The 19,869-nt window shown below is 41.0% G+C and overlaps 1 protein-coding gene across 6 annotated transcripts in view; it reads right to left on the bottom strand.

The window, feature by feature from the left end:
* Nucleotides 1–19,869, bottom strand: part of zranb3 (zinc finger, RAN-binding domain containing 3) — a 124,696-nt gene that overhangs the window by 27,752 nt on the left and 77,075 nt on the right. For 4 of the 6 annotated variants that reach the window (XM_055008139.1, XM_035952967.2, XM_035952969.2 and 1 more), the window contains 5 exons: nt 15,811–15,948; nt 10,899–11,057; nt 9,952–10,144; nt 3,308–3,439; nt 573–2,604 (listed from right to left, as the gene is read on the bottom strand). In XM_055008139.1, coding sequence (XP_054864114.1) covers nt 2,506–2,604; nt 3,308–3,439; nt 9,952–10,144; nt 10,899–11,057; nt 15,811–15,948 — 721 coding nt within the window. In that variant the 3' untranslated portion in view covers nt 573–2,505. Of the gene's footprint in view, nt 1–572; nt 2,605–3,307; nt 3,440–9,951; nt 10,145–10,898; nt 11,058–15,810; nt 15,949–19,869 lie in introns of those variants that run through there. The other 2 variants (XM_023280625.3, XM_035952966.2) reach the window with 2 other exon arrangements.

Below are 19,869 nucleotides of genomic sequence, written 5' to 3'. Positions count from 1 at the left end.
GTTAAAACTTTTTTTAACAGTAAAATATGGACTGAAGCACATTTTTTAAGCCTAAAATCAACAATATCAATACATTGTTTGAACGCTGATGTAGAAAATGCTTTACCATAATTTTATGGCGGCATTCTGGCGACCACAGCTGCTCGAATTTTACTCTAAAAACAATTTTTTTTTACAGTGTACCTTATATAGTGGATCTGCTTCAGGGTAGTTTGTTCATTTCTCCTCAAGGGTAACAATAATAGTGTTTTATTTATATATTATTTATGCAATAATGCACCAGAATTTATCTGTTGATGGTACAGATGAATCGCAACGTGCAGTAAAGCAGTCAGTTAGCTAGCAGCGTTTGCCATCAGTCTCGACATTTTCACTTGAAACATTCCAGCATTATATTGCAGAGCTAAAGCCGCCCCAGACGTGTTTTTAATGAATAGTTTTTGGACACCAGTATTTGGAGTTCAGTGGCACAGAAGAGTGATATTACAGGGTTTGGAAACTCACTCACAACCTGAAGGAAGGATCCATTCATTGCTGGTTTTGAGGAGAAAGAAAAATATGAAACATCGCCATAAATTCATTGTATTCTTTTATTTTGTTCAGGTTCGCTGGTGTGGCGTTTCGTCAGATGCTGCTGTTAATCTTGTCGCTTTCTAATTATACGTGACTATTTCCAACAGCTAATTTTGTGACATCCACTGCATGTGTTGCTATGTAACCTGCAGGAATGTCTCTGCCGCAGCAGCACCGAGGCAAAGACGTTGATTTCACTTAATGGGGGGAAAAAAGTGACTTGAGTTTGGCTCTAAAGCTGACTTTAAGAAAAGGAAGCGAGGGGTGTGAGGTGGAGAGCAAACATGCAAACCTCGGCGGCTGTCCGTCGGTGTTTGAGTCCATCTTTATTACTGTCATCACCTGCGGAGGTAATGTTTTTCCTCTGGGCTGATAGGTTGTCCAATGCAAACAGTGTCACGCGGCTGCAGCGCTGCTCTTTACCCAGCAGCCCCCTGTGGGAAGAAGGCGAGACGTCTTCATCTGGGCGCTGCCTCATTATGGCTTCGTCTGACAAACACACTTCCTCTCTCTTCCAATATACACTTTTTCCAATGCCAAACACACACATTTTATCAGTGTGTCGCACGCTCAGCGACACTTTCCCGCTACTTCCTCACTCGCTTTCTCTCTGCTGCACACACACACACACCTTTTGGGTGTAATAAAACAGCAGATCAGAGTCATTGGCTGCTGACAGGGACTGACACTGAAACCTGCTGTTGTTGGAAGGCTGCCTGGGAGATGTTCATTACTCACAAAGCTTGTCGGTTTGGACAGGAGAGGAACAACGGCCTTATTAAGTGGAGACCTGGAGCAGCCGTAGGGGAAATACACACACACCCACGCGTTCACCCACATGGGCTCCGAGAAAGTTTGAAGCTGTGGTTTGTGCCGACGGCTCTGATAGGCTGCGAGAAGTTGGGGCTGCCAGAAAAATGTAAAACTTTCCACGGATGATGGAATTTGCTGAGTTAGGAGTTTGACACGACTGACAGACAGACAAATCGTGACATGACGACTCGTGCCACGTCGACGGTGGAGCATCGGAGCCGAGAGGCGAAGTAAAACCCTGCTGTGGAGGAATGTGACGGCCTCATTTTCACAGGAGCCTGCTGGTATTGATTGGAGTTTCTAATGTCTGTCTGCCTCATTGTATAACTCTCACAAGACAAGATTCAATATTCCCGACATGGCTGAACCTGGAGCCTTGTTTCCATAGTAACTCTGCTCTCCGTCTCTCTAAACATAGCCCTCCTGACTGACTTTAGCTCTGCTCAGATCATCAAGCACAGCTGAAGAGGAGGTAGATGCGTGAACATGGACAATAATGTTCCTGACTTGAGGCGATGAAACGATTTGCTGGCTTGTCAGAACAACCAACGTCTTGGTGTGCTTACAGTCCAAGCTGTGGTGGAAGCAGCAGAGGAACAGGAGAGGAAAACAAGAAGAAAATGGTCTTTATTTCACCGGGAAACGTTCATCCATCCTTCCAAAACGAGCCGACACTTGTTGAGAGCCCCAATGAGGACACCTGGTTGTGTTTTCTGCTGTAGAGTTTTAATCACAAAGTCCCCGATTCATCTCTCACCTGCTACTGTTCACCAAGTTTGCAAAATCTTAAAATAGCAGCATCTCTCTAAACAACCTGCTCCATTTCAGCCTCGAACAAAAAGGGGGCCGTCATAAATCACAACTAGCGCACTAGTGACGGTTCGGGGACGAGAGGGGAGTTGGCTGAATTTGCATTTGATGCAGTCTTCACTGTTTTTCAGTTAAATCTGCACCATTTCACCTTCCTCTGTAATTTGGTCCAGCAGGACGCCAATGATATAAAAGAAAATGAGACGGAAGATGCAAAGGAGTCAAAGGAAACAACTTAACTGTGACTATCCTCATTGAAAAAACACAACAAATCTTTACCCTAATATCGTACTAAACCTTTCTGTCTTTTCACTTCCTGATGAAGAACCTGCTGATGTCTGACGCAACCTTGGAAGCTGCAACGCTCTTCCTCATCTGGCTCCGTTCTTTGGCTTGCTGAGCCGTCCTCTGTGGAGAAAAATGGAACATGATGTAAGAGGTTAAATCTGCAGTCGGCGCTGAAGAGAAAAGTGAGATCAATATATTGAGCATCTCTAGATTAAAGTGTCTGTGCGGTGGCATAAACAGCGAGAGGATCCCCTTATCGGAACGTGCAGGTCTTCACATCAGTTTATATACGTCAACGTACGACGCGTTTCCTTCCAAACTGACACCCACTCTGACAAAAATGCTTTCTGGCGTGAAAGCAAAGCACATTTTAGGTCGCAATGAAAGCTGTGTTTCGTGTCGAAACCTTTGCTCTCAGATCGGTTCTGTTTTTAAGAAGTGAATTGTCTGTAATTATGAAATATTGACTGAAGAAGCTCAAGAAGGAAAATGTTCCCAAGACAGAGATATAGCCTTTACCGACAAATGCCATATATCAATGTGTCATACAGTCGCATCATGTGATGTTATTACAGGCAATATATAGCTTTGTGTGGGATGGGCTGACTTTTGATCAATGTGTTTGACCATGTATCACATTACTGCCACCACATATGATCCTCAGCATGAGTGATGAGACTTTCTTTTATACGAGGATAAAGGAGAGATCCATCCACTGTACACCTTAAATGTTAGACAAATTGCTTTTGCCCCTTAAGCCCTTTGGCTTTAAAAGCTGGTGCTGCGGTTGTTAAGGGTGCAGCGAAGCGGAGCGTTCACATACGGCTTTGTGGCAGACTGTGCAGAGCGTCTGCAGGTTGTCCAGAGAGCACTGTCCTCCTCCGCTGTACACCGGCCGGATGTGGTCCACCTGCCAGAAATCCCCTTCGACCGGCGCTCGGATCATCTTGTTCAGCTGGAAACACACACAGAATGCAAGAGTGAGCGTCCCGGCGCACCGGCTAGCCTCGGATGTTCCGCTCTAAATTGCCAAAAACAAGCTGTGATTGCACTGCCCTCCCAAACCATCCGTCTGTGCTAAAGTTAATTTTTTCAACTGAAGTGATGTCTTTAGTAAAGCTCGGCCTGCTCCAAGTACTACGGCGACAGAAATTTAGCAGAACAAATCATTCATATAAAGCAAATCTGTGCACTGCTGGGACACTTCTGCAATGTGGCTCACAATAAAAGAAGATAAAAACAGTCTCACATCACAGTAAAGAACATAAATGGCAGCAAATAATGGAAGCAAACTGCAGAAAAAGGCCCCTAATGAAGGTTTAAAATGCTGAGATTAATGAAAGCCCGAGTGACTGTGAGGATTAGACCAGCTGATGAAAACAATATTTCCAGCAAATCAATGACAGTGACCTGTGACCCTCCATTATCCGTCTCCGTTTGACGCCTCAGGTACAGCCACATAAATCACCAAAATGTTTTTGGCCTACATAATGGGCAGCTGTAAGGGAATCTTAATCAGCGAGCACTTGCAAGTCTGCCTGACAAGGAACACAGAAATTGGGTTAAAAATACCACAGGGAATAACACAGTACAGTAGGATGCACACTTCTAAATTCTTCAACTTTTTCTGGGGTTTATTACACATTTCAGGCCCAGTTTTCAGTGGTGTTTACAGGAGTAGTAGAGTTTTCTCAGTTCAAACAGAAAAGTTACTAAAAGTGCAACTTGCAGGTTGAATTTTTCACCAAGAACTTTAATAATTATTCAAAATGATTGAGAAGTTAACGCATGATTTTATACGCATTATAAGGCAAAAAGGCATAGATTAAAATGCGAGCAGTTTGTTTTCCTCAACTACACGACATAAAATAGTCGACTACTCAGTGCTCCACAGTAGTAGGTGGTTGTGAGCCCACCATAAAGGTAATGCTTTCCTTGGTGATTAATTTTACAATTTTTCATTGGTAAATTATTGTGTTTGTTCTGGCTGCACAAAGCCTGTATAAAATTTACCTCCTGTTCCATTTTCCTAAACTTAGACAACTCTTCAATCCTTCAGTTTATCAGTAAAACTTAACACTTTATTTTAAAGTAGACCACACACTGCCGTTCAAAAGTTTGGGGTCACTCAGGCAATTTCATGTTTTCCATGAAAACTCACACTTTTATTCTTGTGCTAACATCACTGCACAAGGGTTTTCTAATCATCAATTAGCCTTTCAACACTGTTATTGATATCGCATGTTAAAAATAACAGGCATTAACTCAAAACACTTTCCAATTGAGAAAAATATTGTTATATTAATATCAGATCTAGAAATAAAGGATAACACCCTACAATATTACGCATAATTTATTTGAATATTATCATTTAGACTAGGGGTGTCAAACATGTGGCCCACGGGCTAAAACCGGCCCTGCAGAGGGTCCAATCTGGCCCTCAAGACGACTTTGTAAAGTGTAAAAATTACAGAGAAGATATTAACTGTAAATTGTAAAGTTGTAAAACTATACATTTTAAATAATTTCTAGACCATGACAAGCTGTTTTGATCATAAAGTAAAATACTATATTGTTCATTTGTCATTTTGTGTCTCATTTTTGTCATACTTTGTTTTTGCTGTTTTTTGTCTTTTTTTCGGACTTTTGTCATCTGTCATTTTGCGTTTCCTTTTTGTCTCACTTGTGTTTTTTGTCTTGTTTTTGTCATTTTGTGTTTAGCTTTTTTCATAATTTTGTGAATCGTTTGTGTCATTTTGTGGGTTTTTTTGTCTTGTTTGTGTTTGTCTATTTTTTTGTCGTTTTGTTTCTTGCTTTTGGCATTTTTGGTCTCGTTTGTATCATTTATGTAATTTTTTGTGTCATTTGTCCATTTTTTTGTCGCTTTGTAGCTTTTTTGTCTAATTTTTTTGTCTCTTTTTTGCTTTGTTTTGTGTTGCCTCTTTTTTGCCATTTTGTTTTTGTTGTTTTTTAGGTTTTTGTCTGACTTTTGTCATTGTGATCATAGAGTAAAATAGCCTTCTATACACTCTGACAAGTCGCCCCATACTGCCTGTTATGAAGAAGCTTTAAGGCACTTTCATATTTGCTCCAGCTCTCATCGTTTCTTTACCGTCTTTGCTGTCATTAAGCATTAATTAGTAGGTTAATGGCCAAGCTTGTCATGCAGAATAGGACATTAGTAAGTGCTTTATCATGGTTAATAAAAGGCCAATATGCTACTAATATGCATGCCAAAAAAGCAGCTAGTTAATGAGCAACATGCGATTTGTGTGATTTGTACACTGGAGGCATCACAATACTTCATTCATTATGGTACGTTCTGACACATTTGACCTTTATCGCAAAATTGCAGCTCTTTCAATGTAGATTTTGCACTTGCACAGACTGCGATTTTGACAATGTTTCGATTAATTGTCCACTCTAGGATGCGGCAAATTATTTTCTTCACTATTGAATTGAATGTCTGTTTTGTATTTATTTATTTGGCTTACTTAATTAGTCATTTAGTCAAAAAAAAAAGACAGAAAATTGTGACAAATGCTGCTAGCTACAGCTTGTTTTGTTGGACCACCACTCCAAAACCTCCAATTTACAATAATATAAAACTGAGAAAAGTAGCAAATATTCAATTCTAAAGTGGCATAACAGATCGAGAGGTAGCTGAAGGGAAGCTGAGCAGTGACTGATGGAGCTAATGAGCAGCTACATGAACCTTCCTCGGACCTGGATTGTTGCTCTGCATCTCCACAGCAGCAGATGTACTGAGGTCCAGTGGAGCAGAGAGCTGAGCTAAAACTGAATCATTATGTAGTTGTTCGCAGGCATCGGTGACGTGCATCTAAACTTTCTTTTATTTTGAAAATACGAAAAGAAAAAGGAAGGAGGGCGAGACAAAAAGACAGAAGGAGAAGAAAGAAAGGACCACAGAAAAAACGAGAGAACAGAGAGCAAGCAAGCAGAAGAGCCAAAGATGATTGAGGGAATTAGGAATAGAGAAGGAGAAGCCTGGTGGGAAGAGTTCAGGGCCAAAAATCTATTTCTCTGCTTTGAGAGCTACTCTGCCGACATTAAGGCAGCGAGTTGGAATTGATCCCAACAGATTTAAAGAACAGGCCTCCTCACAGGGGCAGAGTTCACATCTCTCACACACACACACACACGCACACACACACCTACACACACACACACGCTCTCACACATATCAGTCAGTTGAACCTGTGTTTGTGCCAAAACCACGTACCTTCCTGCGCCAGACCACAGCACACACACACCAGCACCTAAAGGCCTTAACACAGACTGAAAATCTACACACACCAAAATACCTTCACACACATGGCAAAATTCTGTTATACACAACAAAAGACACCCGAAGGTACACACAAAGGCCCCTACACACACACACACACACACACACACACACACACACACACACACACACACCAGAACCCCCAGTATGAACCAAAGAATGAGCCTATAATCTTGAGGCTTCTCCACCACTGCGACGTCTTATCATGTGGCTGAGTTTGTTTCCTCTAAAGCTCGGTGCATCGATCGGCGCTGATGCTGCTGCCGGCGGCACTGGGAAGGTGGAGGGGGTGAGTGTGTGTGTTTGTGTGTGTGTGTTGTGGAGGGGGGTGGGAGTGGGGGGGTGGGGTTGGCTTTGCAGGATAACAGCCAACCGAATCAAACAGGCTTACTGGTCGAGGCCTGGCACTGGGAGAAAAAAAAAAAAAAAAAAATCAATGGGCCCAGCAATCCATTTACTGGGAGCTGGCCCCTTGGAGTGCAGATCAACCTGTGTGTGTGTGTGTGTGTGTGTGTTTGTGTATGTGTGGGTGGGTGGGTGTGCATATATGCGTAGGAGGGTGGGATGGAGAGCACAGGGCATTTTATTTTTGCACTTACACAAGCACAAAGACAGAAATGGATTTCCTTGTCAGTTATTTAGCTCACATTTGGAGACTGATGTCAGCTAATGTTCATTTTGTGCATTTTCATGAATGTAAAACTAATAAAGTTGCTGCAAACTGACTTAGAGCAACAGCAACCTGGTTTCCCCTGAATTCTCAACCCCTAAAACAAGCAACCACCTTCTCTGTAAATGTTAGACTTTACAAAGTTGTCCTGTGGGCCGGATCGGACCCTCTGGTGGGCCGCTTTTGGCCCGTGGGCCACGTGTTTGACACCCCTGCTTTAGATGCACTTAGGCTTTAGTGCTAATTACCAAATGCTAGCATGCTAACATAACATCATCATGACCTATATTAATTTATTTACGCTATGAACACGTAAATTAGGCTACTTTCTAGTCTGCTTGGAGTCAGCTTGGAGGACACGATCTAGCAGTAGCCCGGCACCTGAATATTCAGCAAGTGCACCTTCCTACCCTGGAGTGTAGTAGCGGTGTCACATCGTCATAAGAGAGAGGTGCCACTTAAAAAACACTGAATAAAACTTCCATTACTTGGACCCTAGTGTGCCCTCCTGCACCTGCACATATGGAAACTATAACACGAGCCTAACAGTATGTGTCCACAGGGGTGATTTTAGCGTGTGACGAGGCTTATCGAGAAAATTCCCCTTACATTACAATAACCATTCACCCAAATTTGTCTATAAAAAAAATCTAAGACAAGAAATCAGCCATGCAGCTGCTGAATCTGTCTTCATATTGGATCAACAATGGCAAGCTGAAGTTTTCTCTTCCTGCCAGAGACACTGAATCGGGCTCAACGTCCCTGATTTACATAAAAAGGCCTAGACCTCAATTTTATGCAAATGAGGAGCAGCGAACATGATGACCCGTCTCTCAAAAGGCAATGTGGCGCTACTATAGTACATTGCAAGGCTGCTGGCATAGACAGAGGATGGAAAGCATGAAAATGACAGATCCTGTAGAAAATCACCGTAATATAGTAAATCTACTAAGTGTTTGCACATTATGTCCAAACTCACTCCATTGTTCACACACTACTCTCTATATAACAGACACTCAGTGGTTTAATGTGCAGTGAGCAGTAAACTCAGGCTTCACACACTTGTGGTTTGTCATTCTTTTGTGTAACAGGTGTAGATGCCACGCTAGCTAAGCTCAGGTTATAAACGGTGCATGCTAAACATTAGCAAGTCAGTGTTGTTGTTGAGAGAAAGTTGTTTTGTATTTACCTCATCACATGGCTTTAGAATTACTCCCTACTTACTATACACTATAGTGCACATTATTACTGTTCAAAACTCATTGAGTGCAACAGTTATGGATTATTATACCTTATAGGGATGTTCTGATCTCAGCTATTCTGAACTGATCACCCAGTTAAGTCATCAGTTAGTGTAACTTTCTTAACAAATGCAGAAGGAGCAACTATTACTTAAATTGAAGTATAAATTCAGCATATTCTGCATCTCTTCTTTCTCTTGGCACATTGACTGGTGAATGTGTTCTACTCTGTTTTTACTGTCTGGGTTTCTTTTTATTGGCTGTATAATTTAATTCTGTGTTTGTCTTGTTGTTTTTATGGTCTTATGCCCTGAATGTTTTTATTGTTTGTGCAGCAGCACCTCTCTTAATCAGAGCCAAATTTCTTCCACAGGAGACAAATAAAGAACTTTGACTTGACGTATGTCCCATACTGAAGTCATTGTTTCAAGACATAGATATATGATACATGCTAACAGAATACAGGAATGCTATTCTGACTGATCACATCTTGATCTAATACGTAGGCTGGCTGGATGTCATTACACCTACCAGAAGACTTTGTCGTGGTGCCCCTTTACTATCTAAACCCCACAGTGCTCTTGACTTGTAGAACTGCCCATCACCTCTGGTTGTTACAGCATACAACAGTATGAGGTTCCACCTGGTGGTGCAACCAGGAACTACAGCTAATCTACGATACTTAGTGTATTATATTGGGAAATAGTATTGGGTACCAGCAGATCAGACCGGGGCACAAAAACTTAAAACTCAAAGTATATTCTGCTAACGGTGTCACAATGCCATGCATCACAATTCCTTGTGCGACAATTTGTCTGTGACAATGCAAAACGATAATGATGAGCCATTTAGAGTAAATTGGAAAGAGTTGACAGGAAAGTAGTGACTGAGTCATCGGTTATTATCAAAACTAAAAGTGTTGTGGAAGTGGTATTTCTTTCTTTTTCTTTACCTTTCTCTTACTTCACATGAACACACTTCACCAAGTGTTACAGCTTCACCACCAACTGTAAAGTTTGTCTTGCAACTACTGTTAAGAATGATTTGGTCACTTTTGTTGCTTATTATTAACAGCCTGGTAGATTAACTTCAACAAAGTTTACTTCCTGCTTTGTTGAACTTTCAGAGACAGAGAGAGATCTGCTCATGAGCCAGCTTGTTTTCCCCAGACTTCATCACTCCAGAAAAAGATAACGTTTTGAATTCTGTCTAGTAAAACAACGACCTCCCCTGCTCTGGTGTCTGACCTCTTTGAGTGACAGCTGGGCGAGCCAAGTGTTTTCCAGCATCTCCTTGCGCTGGGAGGGCTGGGTGTCGCGGACCTTCAGGAACAGGTCATGGGCCTGGAGGCCACAGTGCTGACAAATGCCCTGCTCCGCCTCCAGCACTCGGGAGCGCATGTACGTCTGGCTGGAGCGTAGCTGAAACTCCTCCTGGCACCTAATGGTGGGATGACATGGAAACATCTGGACTGGAATCAAATTTGTTTTTGCTTTCATACACAGAGAAAAATCATCCTTGCTGTCTACTGTAGTTATGACTCTACAAGAGGGGTGATATGTAGGGAAAAAAGTGTTTTAAATTTGGCTAACATCCAGATAGACTGATTCAAAGAGGTGAATGTAGCTCTTAAAAAACACTTGAGGAAATTGAATTTCTGCCTTGAATAAGTAACGTGACAAAAGGAAAGCAACTCAAAATGTAGCTGACAGTCCTGTGAGTGTTAAACAAGGGTGCATCAAGGCTACAGAGACACTGCAGAGACTAAAGCAGCACAATTTTTGGCATTGAATGAAAAATATTCCTAACATTGGTGTCAAAGAGCAAGGTCAAATTTATAATAGCTGAAACAACTAGAACAGGAAAGGATTCGGAAACGGACCATTAGAATTGGAAGAGTGAAATTTGGGAGCACCGTCTTGAGCAAACGAGCTGAATTCAAGATAGTTTGAGTTTGTTTTGCCGACAAAGTCTTACAAGTCTGACTAGAATTGAATTTCTACCTGCCAGGTGGGTGAGTTTTGGTAACATAGTAGTGGGAACTGGGAAGTTTTAAAAAGTAAACCGTGAAAGCTCGGTTTTATATGCATCTACAAATCTGCTCTTTATCTTTCTCTGCAACTCTAAACTTGATTCTAAGCTGACATGTTCAATTTATCCCACAGAGTTCCCTTAACTGCAGGTGTTGCTGTACCTGTGGCTGCAGAATCGAGTATCCCACGCCCCACCAGTGGTAGGGCAGGCCTGCTGGCAGGACAGACACAGAGGGACACCCTGACTGTCCACAGCCTGCAGGTAGCCCCACTCCGAAGACGGCTGCTCATCCACTGTCTCACAGGACTGCTTGTCCTGCCTGCAGAGAGAGACAGAGGAAGAAATCCATAGTCTTCACTCAAGAGTAGAGAGGTGGCTGATCACAGTGATTTCAGACCAAAGAGACAACATTGTTAAAAAACCCCAAATAAGTAGAAATATAACAACACTTTGGCCAACCACGAGAGACAAATGGAAAGAAGTCTTCAGCAATCCTGTTCAATTGGGAAAGTTGTAATGATTCTGTCACTTTCCATGTTGATTGTGGAAATGGAGACAACGACAGAAACAAAAACAGCTCATCGGTCATGTGAGTTAAATGCCATTCAGGAAAGGCGTTTCCATCCCATGAGGCTCATTATTTCTTTTTTCAAAAAAGCAAAACTGAAGCTAAAGTAAAAAGTGTTCTTGTGAAATTAAGGGTGGTTTTTTTTTGTTTGTTCAAATTTTGTTTCCATTAATCTTTTTTTTTTTTAATGCGTTACTTCAAATCCGTATAAAAATCTATTATATATAGATTCATAGGTTCAGGAGTTATATATAAGTCTTGTACCTGTACATTTAGCATGGGCAGTGCAGTTTTGGGTAGGTTTGTGCAATATTTAGTTATATGTTATTTATATATTTATTTTCATAAATATATAATATATATTTTGCATAGTATATTTTTTTATTTCGATATTTTATCTTTGTCTGTTGCTATCGTTTTATCTCACGAAGGAGATGCCCTCAAAATTTCGTTGTACATATGTCCATTGACAATAAAGGCATTCGATTTGATTTGATTGATATATAAACAGGATACATTAAATTGAATAAAGAAGTTGTTTAGTTTCTGGATGGAAAATGTAGGATCCAGTGTTTTTGGAGGAAGATGTGAAATTTCTAACCTTACAGTTACTATTCAGCAGTGTTAAATAAGGCCTTAATAATAGTTTGTCTAATTGATTAGCAGTCAGCTAGTAAATTAATCGACTATTACGATAGTCGAATAATTGATGAGTAATTTTTAAGGAAAAAAACATCTGCAGTGTTCCACCCTCTTCAGTCTGAATATTTTCTGATTTCTTTCCTCCTTTTTGACAGTAAAAGGAGAATCTTTGATGACAATCTTGGGCTTTGGGAAACATTGATCGATATTTTATACCATTTTATAGCCCACAACAACTAATTTATTCATGAAGAAAATAATGACACATCCCTCTACTTTATGGGAACACCATAATAAATTGCTGCAGCACCTCTTTAAAAAGACAACCTGAGTAGGAGGGCAGTAACAGCGGTGAGACTGCATCGATGGAATTAGTACAGCTGAAATTTACATCCTCCCAAATTGATCAAGACAAGGAAACATGAAGGAGGTGCAAATAGTTTAAAATGAATCTAATTAATAGATCAAATCTACATTTTACATGGTACTTCTTCAAAAAAAAGACTGTTTGAAAAGGCTAACATGCCTCTAAATATGATGAATTAACAAAGAGAAGTCAGGTTAAATAGACTGACAAAACGCAGCATTCAGAAAGATTCCTCGTGTGAGAAGATAAAGTAAATTAAATGTTCCTAATGCAACTGAAAGTTTAGCCATGTAGGCAATCTAGTTTTTATGTGCTTTCATTCAGGCCGCACGGCTGCCACAGCTTTTCAGTCCTTTGTGCACTAAACTCAAAGAGACGCTACCTTGACCCGTGTGAATAACATCAATCTCTAAGCTCTATTTAAATAAAAGCAAGTAAAGCTCAGTTCTTCCAGCATCAGCAGAACAGCAAACACAATTCAATATAAATATTCAACCAATAAAAATAAATCTGCGTGCTTCTGCAGATGCACAGTTAAGAGACATATGGCTGCAGTGTGTGAAACGCGGCGTTTACATACATAATGGTGATGTGTCTGCGAAACATTTCATCTTTGTGTATGTGCACGCTTGTCCTTTTTGGCAGCGGAGGTTGAGTCTGGGCGTTTGCCATGTTGTCCCAGCAGGGTGCTAGAGCCACGGTGGAAGGGACAGATGGACTAAATTCTCTTTCCCCATGGTTTACAATTCAGAGAGACAGAGAGAGGAACAAAGAGCCAGAGATACAGAGCACTACAGAGGGAAATTTAATCATTGAAATGGAGAAGAAAACCTTCTCAAAAAGGAACCTTGCTGCTTCAAAGTTGAGAAGATACCAAAAATTGGAAGTACCCAGAGACAAATGCTGTGCCAGCAAAGTCTTGTGCATGAAAGAGAGACAGAAATAGACGTTTTATTGGCATGCCCAAACTGAGAATGGTGAGAAAAATGGTACTTCGGAAACTTAACCCAGAAACATATTGATTTCTAGTGATTGTAAGTGTTCAATGCATTCACCAGAAAAGCACAATCGAATCAAAAACACATTTGAAAATCCAGTCTTGTGAATAATGTGATTTGAAATTATAGCAGATAATATATATATATACGTTTTACATTTAGCTTCAAAGTGATTCAAATTCATACATGTGCAGAGCAAATGAGCATGTTGGCAGCTCAACGTCGCAGCATGAGGTAACTCTGAAAAATCAGACTTCAAACCTCACAAATCACGCAACATGCCTTCAGCAAACGGCACAAAGCCTGCTAATGTTTACCACCTCGACTCATCTCTGATGCTGTATACCAAAAGAAACCAAAGGCACGAGAGAGGAAGGAAATCTGATGCTAGTAAGTCCAGCTGTCAGCTGACAGAGTGCTTGCTCACTGTTGATACGGACGCAGACTCTGTCTTCTCAGTTTTAATTTGTTGCTTCCTTTGGATGCTGAGGTGGATCGGAGTTGTTTTTAACATTAGTAACATTTAAAGCAAATGTCAGTGATTTATGTCACATGGCAGCCTGCTGTTTCACCCCATCACCAGAGAGAGGTAATACGTCTCAACACTTTTGTTACAGACTGAAATCTGTACAGCCAAGTGTCAGTTTCCTGATTTTCATCACCTTTCTGGCTGTTGTAAAGAAAAGTCTGAGACAGGTGCTTGTTTGAGGCGACATTTGACAACTTTCTTTTTCACTTTGTCAACACTCTTGAGGAAAAAGACTTTAATTACATTGCTGAAAACAAGATATTGTACTCTGGAAACCCTAAACCCAGTAGCAGCGCTAGTATGGATCATATTTTAAGCAATAATCAGGCCAAACCACCACCTACATGAAACACTTTTGAAATGTTTTTAGGAAGTATTGTTTTCTGTATATAACAAAATACATTAATTTATCAGCTTTAGAAATGTGCTCAGGTAGAATTTTAAACCATGGACTAAATCAAACTAGCAGCTTCCCCCTGATCCATTCACAATGCTAAGCTATGCTAGTATTTCTTCAATATAGCTCAGTCAGGTCACGAGAGCAAAACCTTACAGCAAGAAATGTGGCTGGATATAATCAGAAATAAGCCTAAAGCAGTTGTTTAATTAGGTCACTGTAGTGTAACGAACCGGGGTCCTACAACTGTGGTCCTCAAACTGCAGCCTCCTCTGCTAACAAACGCAAAATACCGGCATCCTTCGTATCACCACCAGGTAGTTATTTCAAGCCAACCACACCAGGCTCCCGTCTACATGCACTAAAAAAATGCATAAACAGAATCATAAGTCAAATCTGATAAAAGACATTTACAAAGTTTGGTGACTTTGGTCCACACTAAGGTAAAAAAAGCTTTTACTTCCCATGTTTGCATGCAGAGTTTCACCACACCACACTTGGGTGCAACAACGTCATTGGCTGGATGTTTCCTGGTTCTGGTGTTACAAAGCAGACAATTGGCTGTTTTGGGGAAGGAGCAGGACTCTTAAAACGGCAACCCTCCTTTAAAACGTCTCTGGTGTAGCTGACCAGTAAGGAGCAAGAGTCAAAATATCTTTCTGTATTTGACTCTAACCGCTAACATGTTAGCGACACAGCATTAGGAGACGTTCTACTGCAGGAATTTTCAGTAGGCACAAGGTGGCGCTAACATTTATGGGAACTGCTACCTTATCATCTCTCTCAGCGGTTTCCTAACCACAAGAGACGACATAGATGCTTATTTTTATTTAAATTAATGTTAATTTTTCATCTAACATTCATTAAATTTTGTACAGCAAACTGTGGTCTTTTTAATAATCTATATGGTGCTAGCTTATACTATGCTAATCTACACAGCAATGCTAACAGTTTTAGCCTTCGCCAAACATTTCTTCACATTTTGCAAATTCTCAAGCAGCACAAGTTTATACGATGTGCAAAACACCATTAAAGCGCATCATGCCCAGACATTTTGTATGTAATACCACTTACTATGTGTGTGTGTGTGTGTGTGTGTGTGTGTGTGAGAGTGTGTGTATTGGCTGCAGGTTTCCATAGCGATACCTCCTGGGGCGAGCTGGCCGTCGCATCTCACCCAGTAGATTGTATTATGGTCTATATTTACTGTACTAACACACTCAGCGGGCCTTTGTGCCTCTCCCACAAGGCACATACAGATCTCCATGGAGACAGCTGAGGGAAAGAAAATACTCTGAAACCCAAAGAGGAAACCAAATGATGAGACAAACCATGTAAACCTTGAAACCTCATCCTTAAAAACCGCAAACAAGACGGGATCTGTGAACTGTGAAGGCACTGTACAGTAGTACATTGTAGCTAAAGGATAGAACTGAATTTAAACTGTAAGATTATATATGTATAAATTATGTAAAGCTCTGAGTCTATTAGACACTATTTAAGGCTGTAAACCTGAGAACAGCTCGACCTCTCCTGCCCTGATCGTCCACCCACACGTCCCTTTAACCAACCTCTCTGCAGCAGGTGGTGCTATAGAAGAGGCAGATCTCCTCTTCGTGAAGTTTTCCTTTGTGAGCATTCGGACGCTGCCTCCCTCCTGCTGGGCTTTGCTCAGGGAAGCCTGGGCCACCTCCTCTCGACTGAGGTACCTGTGGAAACGGGATAAATGGAGCTGTGAGGGAATGGAGGATTTGCAGACGTTACATAAGCGCAGATGATAAGAGCTGATTCACTTCTAGAGCATGGGTGGGCTGCGAGGAGATGGATTCAGAAACTCTCTGGACAGCAATAGCACCAGCAGTAGATCGGACATCTGAAGCTGCTCATGCAGTTCGGTAATCTTAGTCATCTTTTCTGGACAGCAGTAATCCTGGGAGTCAGTCGCATAAATGTAACACACATCATCACCCACAGATCTGGCAACATTCTGCAAATGCTCTCAGCGCAAGGCAGGATACGCTGTAATTTTTTCTTGGCAACAAACTGTTCTTAAATGCTCATATTCGTCCCTCCACTCCTTATTTCCTATTCTGTTTGTGTGCTTATATCCTGTTTGTCTTCTTCCCCTGCTGAATCCTATTACTATTGCTGCAGCAGCAATCTAATTTCCCCACAGGGATCGTCAATCATCTAATCTAATCCATCTGCCCCGCCACTGGTTTTTATGGCCCTTGTAATACAGACGCTTGGTGTGCAAGTTGGAAATTGTACAAAACTCAACATGGCGATCGGGGCAGGATTAAAGTGACCCCGGGATGTCGGAGTTGACAACAAAAACACGAGAGAAAAAAATAAATCACTGACAGGTTTGTTCTGAAAAATTCGAGTGGTCTCAAGAGCAAAGTGAGATAAAGAGTTTCCACAGAGGGAAGGTACAACACTCTAATGGTCTCCACAGAGCAATTATCTTTCCTCTTTTCTCTGCAGGGAAGTCAAAGGTCAGGCCTTGCAGCTGGTTGCTCAAAGACACTTTGGCAAAATTGATGTTTGCTGACCAGCTATCAGCCAAAATTAGTTTCTATTACCTCCAGTGTTAATTACAGATTCACAAGCAACACTCAGGTTTCACTCATCCAGGACCTTCCCAAATATAAATCAAATGGCACAGTGGCTCAAGTCAATGTTGAAGTACCTCACAGAGCAATGCTGCCGAGTTCTAGAAGATGCTCCCAACAAATAGACAAAAAACAGTCAAATTCTCTCTAAAAATACAAGGTAAAGAAAGAGGTTGACATCCCAGACGAAGACAAACCCCCTGCTCTTTATGGAAAACATGTTGCTGACTATGAGCCAAAATTCTGGGTATCCTGCGCGAACCAATGGGTCATATCAAATCTCTCTACATCCATCTTTAAATTCAGTCTATGATATAAATATACAGAGTGAAGGATTTTTAGAGTTACCTTAATAGCTGCTTAATAAGGCGTTGGTAGTTTAGTCACGCAGGTTCTAAATTATTTTGCATTCACTGTGTGCGCAACGTTTTGTTGTATACCTGTGTTTTGCCATTTTTGTGTTAGCAGCACAGCACGTGTTTTGTTCTCGCTGGGCAACCAACAGAGATTCATTCTTTTCACTGGGCATATAAAGGCTGTTTTTAGTTGTTCTGAAAAAAAAAAATCAATGATGAGGCGCCCTGTGACAACATCCCAAATAAAGCAGATTCCTCTTGTAAGTCATCTAGTGTTTCCAAGTCCAAAGCATCTTTTTCCCTTCACACAGAAGTGCTTTCTGCTGTATCAAGCGAGAAATGGATTATTCTTAGTGAGGTGCTACGAATACAGATAAACGGCTTCAGAGAAGTGAAAAATTCAGATTTAAAAAGAAGAAAAATTGGACAGAGAGACAGCGGGCAGCGACTACGTGATGTAGCCGCTTCACAGACAATCAATTCTGGTGATGAAGCTGTTCACTAATTGTTGAGCCGATCAATAATTAATGTTGTATCTTCCAAGCATTTGCTCTGACAGCTATGTCAATTCTTGGACTTAGTTTGATGAAACTTTACTGCTGCCAGACAAACAGTAGCCTTGCCACCTTTGAAATAAAAATCGATAACTGGAATGGCTCCTAGAACTACAAGACATGTAGATAAATAAATTTAACAGTGCTTAACTAAGAAGAAACATGTACTGCCCAGCAACAGACAGGTAAAACATGCATGTCTTGTCCTCTTAAATATAGAAATCCTTTATTTATTCTACTTGAATTAGTTACATGATGCATCTCTATCCTGATTGCACTGCTTTCCTTATTACTAATGCAGCAGCAGCTTCCATGAAACACTCACTATTTAAACAGAAGGTGTTGCCACTGTAAAACTCTGCTTTTAGTGTTTCTACTTGGCCCTGCAGGCTATGCAGTGACATTTTTATGCATTTACACCACCTCCATCTGGACAGAATACTTTTTTCTGCCTCTTTGGGAGCGATGTGGAAAGAAGGTAGAAGGAGGGGGAAAAAATGAAGGAAAGATAGATGACAGGAGGCAGAAAGTGGAGGAGAGAGACACATCAAAGAGGTGAAGTTTCTCTGGAAGCTGAGGGGAGATGAGGAAGAAGGTAAGTCTCCATCAAACACAAGAGCTTCCTTTGCTTCAAACAGTCCCAGCACAGAGGCTGGATGAAACGAGATACCTGGAGTCCAACTGCGCTTCTGGGAGACTGTGGATATGTGAGTGTTTTTGCATGTTTTTATGCAGCGAGGCTCCTGGACAGTAATTCTGTACACGAAAGGTGACTGCTGTTCCTTCCTTATGAATTACATTTTCTGTCAACCTCGTCACCCACTATCGGGGGGGTGGCCATGTTCACTGACTGCTTCTATTTTTGTCAAAATGGCATTTATCTAGAAAATATTGCATGATTTCAGACATAAGTAATGCTAATAATTTAATGTCCTCCAAAACTAATCATTAAAGGACTCTGTGGAGTTGTGGTCGTCTTCTTTATATATGTGGGTCCATTTCGTTTCTCATACTAAGCACAAACAAGCAACACCAAAAAACTTTCCAGCAGGTTTTATGAGTGTTTGTCCATGGCCAGTTGGTTGAAAAAGAGGCACATTTCAATTTTCAGTTCTTTAAATTCAAGGGTAGAGGAACAATGACTGTATATATAATTTTGCTTGTTTACAGGCTTTGGGGAAATGCATTAAGTTGCCTTTTTGCCAGAATAAAACAAGGAAAATGATACTAATTAGAATTGTTTCTATGCTGAGGATGAAGCTAAAGCTACTGGCTAACTTAGCTTAGCATCAGATGGGAGCAGGGGATACAGTAGCCTGTGACAAATCTGCCTTCCTGAATCTCTAAAGCTCACTATTTAACATGTATCCATTATCTATATACAGCGTAATCCTCATTAGGGTCAAATTGCTCATGAAGACTCAACTAATTGACCATTACTTTAAATAACATAAGATTTTTTCCTGCTTTCTTTAAAATATGCTATGCTTAACTCAACAGACGCATCTCTGCACATTTTCCTCATGATTCTCTCCTTCCTCAACCATCCTAACAGCTAGCGTTGCAGCTGCCACTAAATTTCTACCTGTGGCTTAATCTGATTAGTCAAATGTTTGCGTGCTGAGTGGGAGCGCATCTAAATAGAGTATTTTTTCATTGCATTTCAAAGAGTCTTTTGCTATGTGTTTAGTGTGCATATTCCTACTCAGAAGACAATGGAAATATGATATATACCTTAACTATTTAAGGATCAGTAATGTTTGGACTCAGTGTTTATTGCTTGGTAGAAGTACTGGAGGCCTTAATTTGTCAGGAATACATGACAGCATTGTGCCTTTTTTTTCTTTTTTTTACCTCAGCTTGTGAGGAAGTTAGTTAGATTGCAGCCACGATAAGGTGAACCTGGAGAAGATGGGGACCTCTGGATCAGACACCCAGAACCTCAACCACTATTGGACAGTGGGCTGCTGCTAACAACTTCTTTTTTGCTGTAAAACAACCATGACAGAGGTATAAAAATCCCTTTAATATTACTTCCTGTAGTCTTGACAAATCTAAACACAAGCGGTGGATGTTGCAGCAGTCACCATGATGTGAACTGGATT

The sequence above is a fragment of the Amphiprion ocellaris genome, chromosome 24, assembly GCF_022539595.1.
Source record: "Amphiprion ocellaris isolate individual 3 ecotype Okinawa chromosome 24, ASM2253959v1, whole genome shotgun sequence".
NCBI lineage: Eukaryota > Metazoa > Chordata > Actinopteri > Pomacentridae > Amphiprion > Amphiprion ocellaris.
The sequence above is the reverse complement of the archived record's forward strand: the minus strand, read 5'-3'. Positions and strand labels throughout refer to the sequence as shown.